Source organism: Geospiza fortis, unplaced genomic scaffold (genome assembly GCF_000277835.1).
Source record: "Geospiza fortis unplaced genomic scaffold, GeoFor_1.0 scaffold241, whole genome shotgun sequence".
Taxonomy (NCBI): Eukaryota; Metazoa; Chordata; class Aves; order Passeriformes; family Thraupidae; genus Geospiza; species Geospiza fortis.
This window is the reverse complement of record NW_005054491.1, coordinates 330871-332096: the sequence shown is the minus strand read 5'-3', so window position 1 is coordinate 332096 and position 1226 is coordinate 330871. Positions and strand designations below refer to the sequence as shown.

Sequence of the window (1226 nt, the reverse complement as noted above, 5' to 3'; positions counted from 1 at the left end):
CCTCCGGGCTGGGAGGGCGGCCAGGGGCGGGTGTGGTGCCACAGGAGGGCAGGGGGACCCTGCAGGGGCTGCTGGGCTGGGGGCTTGCTCAGCACTGACCTCTGTGCCATAGGCCTGGGGGGTTTCATGTCCCTGCCAGGGAGGAGCTGGAAGCCATCCCAGGGCTCTCAGGGTGGGGATGGAGTGCGCTGGGTTTGAAGGAGGTGATGTTCTGAACAGGAATTGTCACCCCAGGGTGTTTCTGCTGAGCAGCCCCTGTGCTGGGTGTCAGCACCCTGAGATTGCCCTCACCCCCATGGTGAGGGGGCTCTGCTGGCAGCAATGGGGTCCCTCAGGGTGGCCCTGATGGGCTCTGTGTCTCTCTCCTCCCCTGGCAGACGGAGATCGCCAAGCGGCTCAACGTGATCTGCGCCCAGCTCATCCCGTTCCTGTCTCAGGAGGTGGGTGAGCCCTCGGGCCCAGCCAGGTGTGCAGAGCTCCTGTGGGGCCCAGGGGAAGGAACCAGGCTGCCCCAGGCTGCCCCAGGCTGCCCCAGCCCCTGTGTTTGTCCCCACAGCACCAGCAGCAGGTGCTCCAGGCTGTGGAGCGAGCGAAGCAGGTGACTATGACCGACCTGAACGCGGCCATCGGGGTACGTGAACCCTCTGCCCGCCTCTGCAGGGCCACCCTGGCATGCTGGCACCTCCCAGGCTCCTGCCATCCCTGGCCTGAGCCCCTCTCCTGCCCCTGGTGCAGCTGAATGGAGGGGAGGAGAGAGGCAAACCAGGCTGGTTTGGGGCTGCCAGCAGCACTCGGGGTGCAGGAGATGCAGTTTGGGGTGGTGGCTGGTGTGTGTCACTGTGTCCTGACACCCTGGGTGGAGAGGGGCACCACCATCCCCACTCAATTATTCCCTCAAGACTGCAGCAGGTCCCACATCCAGCCCAGGGTGGAAGGGATGGGGTGGCCCCCAGGACATTCCTGGGGACACCCTGGGTGCATGCCCTGCTCCCCCATACCCACACCCCATTGCTGACTGTCCCAGGGCTGCCTCCTGCCCCTCCCTTGCCCAGCAGCTGTGCTGGCACAGCTCTTTGACTCTGCCCTCCCCTCTCCTCTCCAGCACCAGCTGCAGACCCAGCACCTCTCCCACCACGCTCCCCCCATCCCGCTGACCCCCCACCCCTCTGGAATGCAGCCCGCTGGCCTGGCTGGCATCAGCAGTGCCTCGGGGCTGGCGGGCACCC

The 1226-nt window shown here is 66.6% G+C and overlaps 1 protein-coding gene across 1 annotated transcript in view; it reads left to right on the top strand.

Annotated features, from left to right (window-relative positions):
* Positions 1–1226, top strand: part of LOC102034479 (transducin-like enhancer protein 1) — a 12533-nt gene that overhangs the window by 6138 nt on the left and 5169 nt on the right. The window contains exons 5-7 of the mRNA XM_031063253.1: positions 378–440; positions 557–631; positions 1103–1220. Coding sequence (XP_030919113.1) covers positions 378–440; positions 557–631; positions 1103–1220 — 256 coding nt within the window. The remainder of the gene's footprint in view (positions 1–377; positions 441–556; positions 632–1102; positions 1221–1226) is intronic.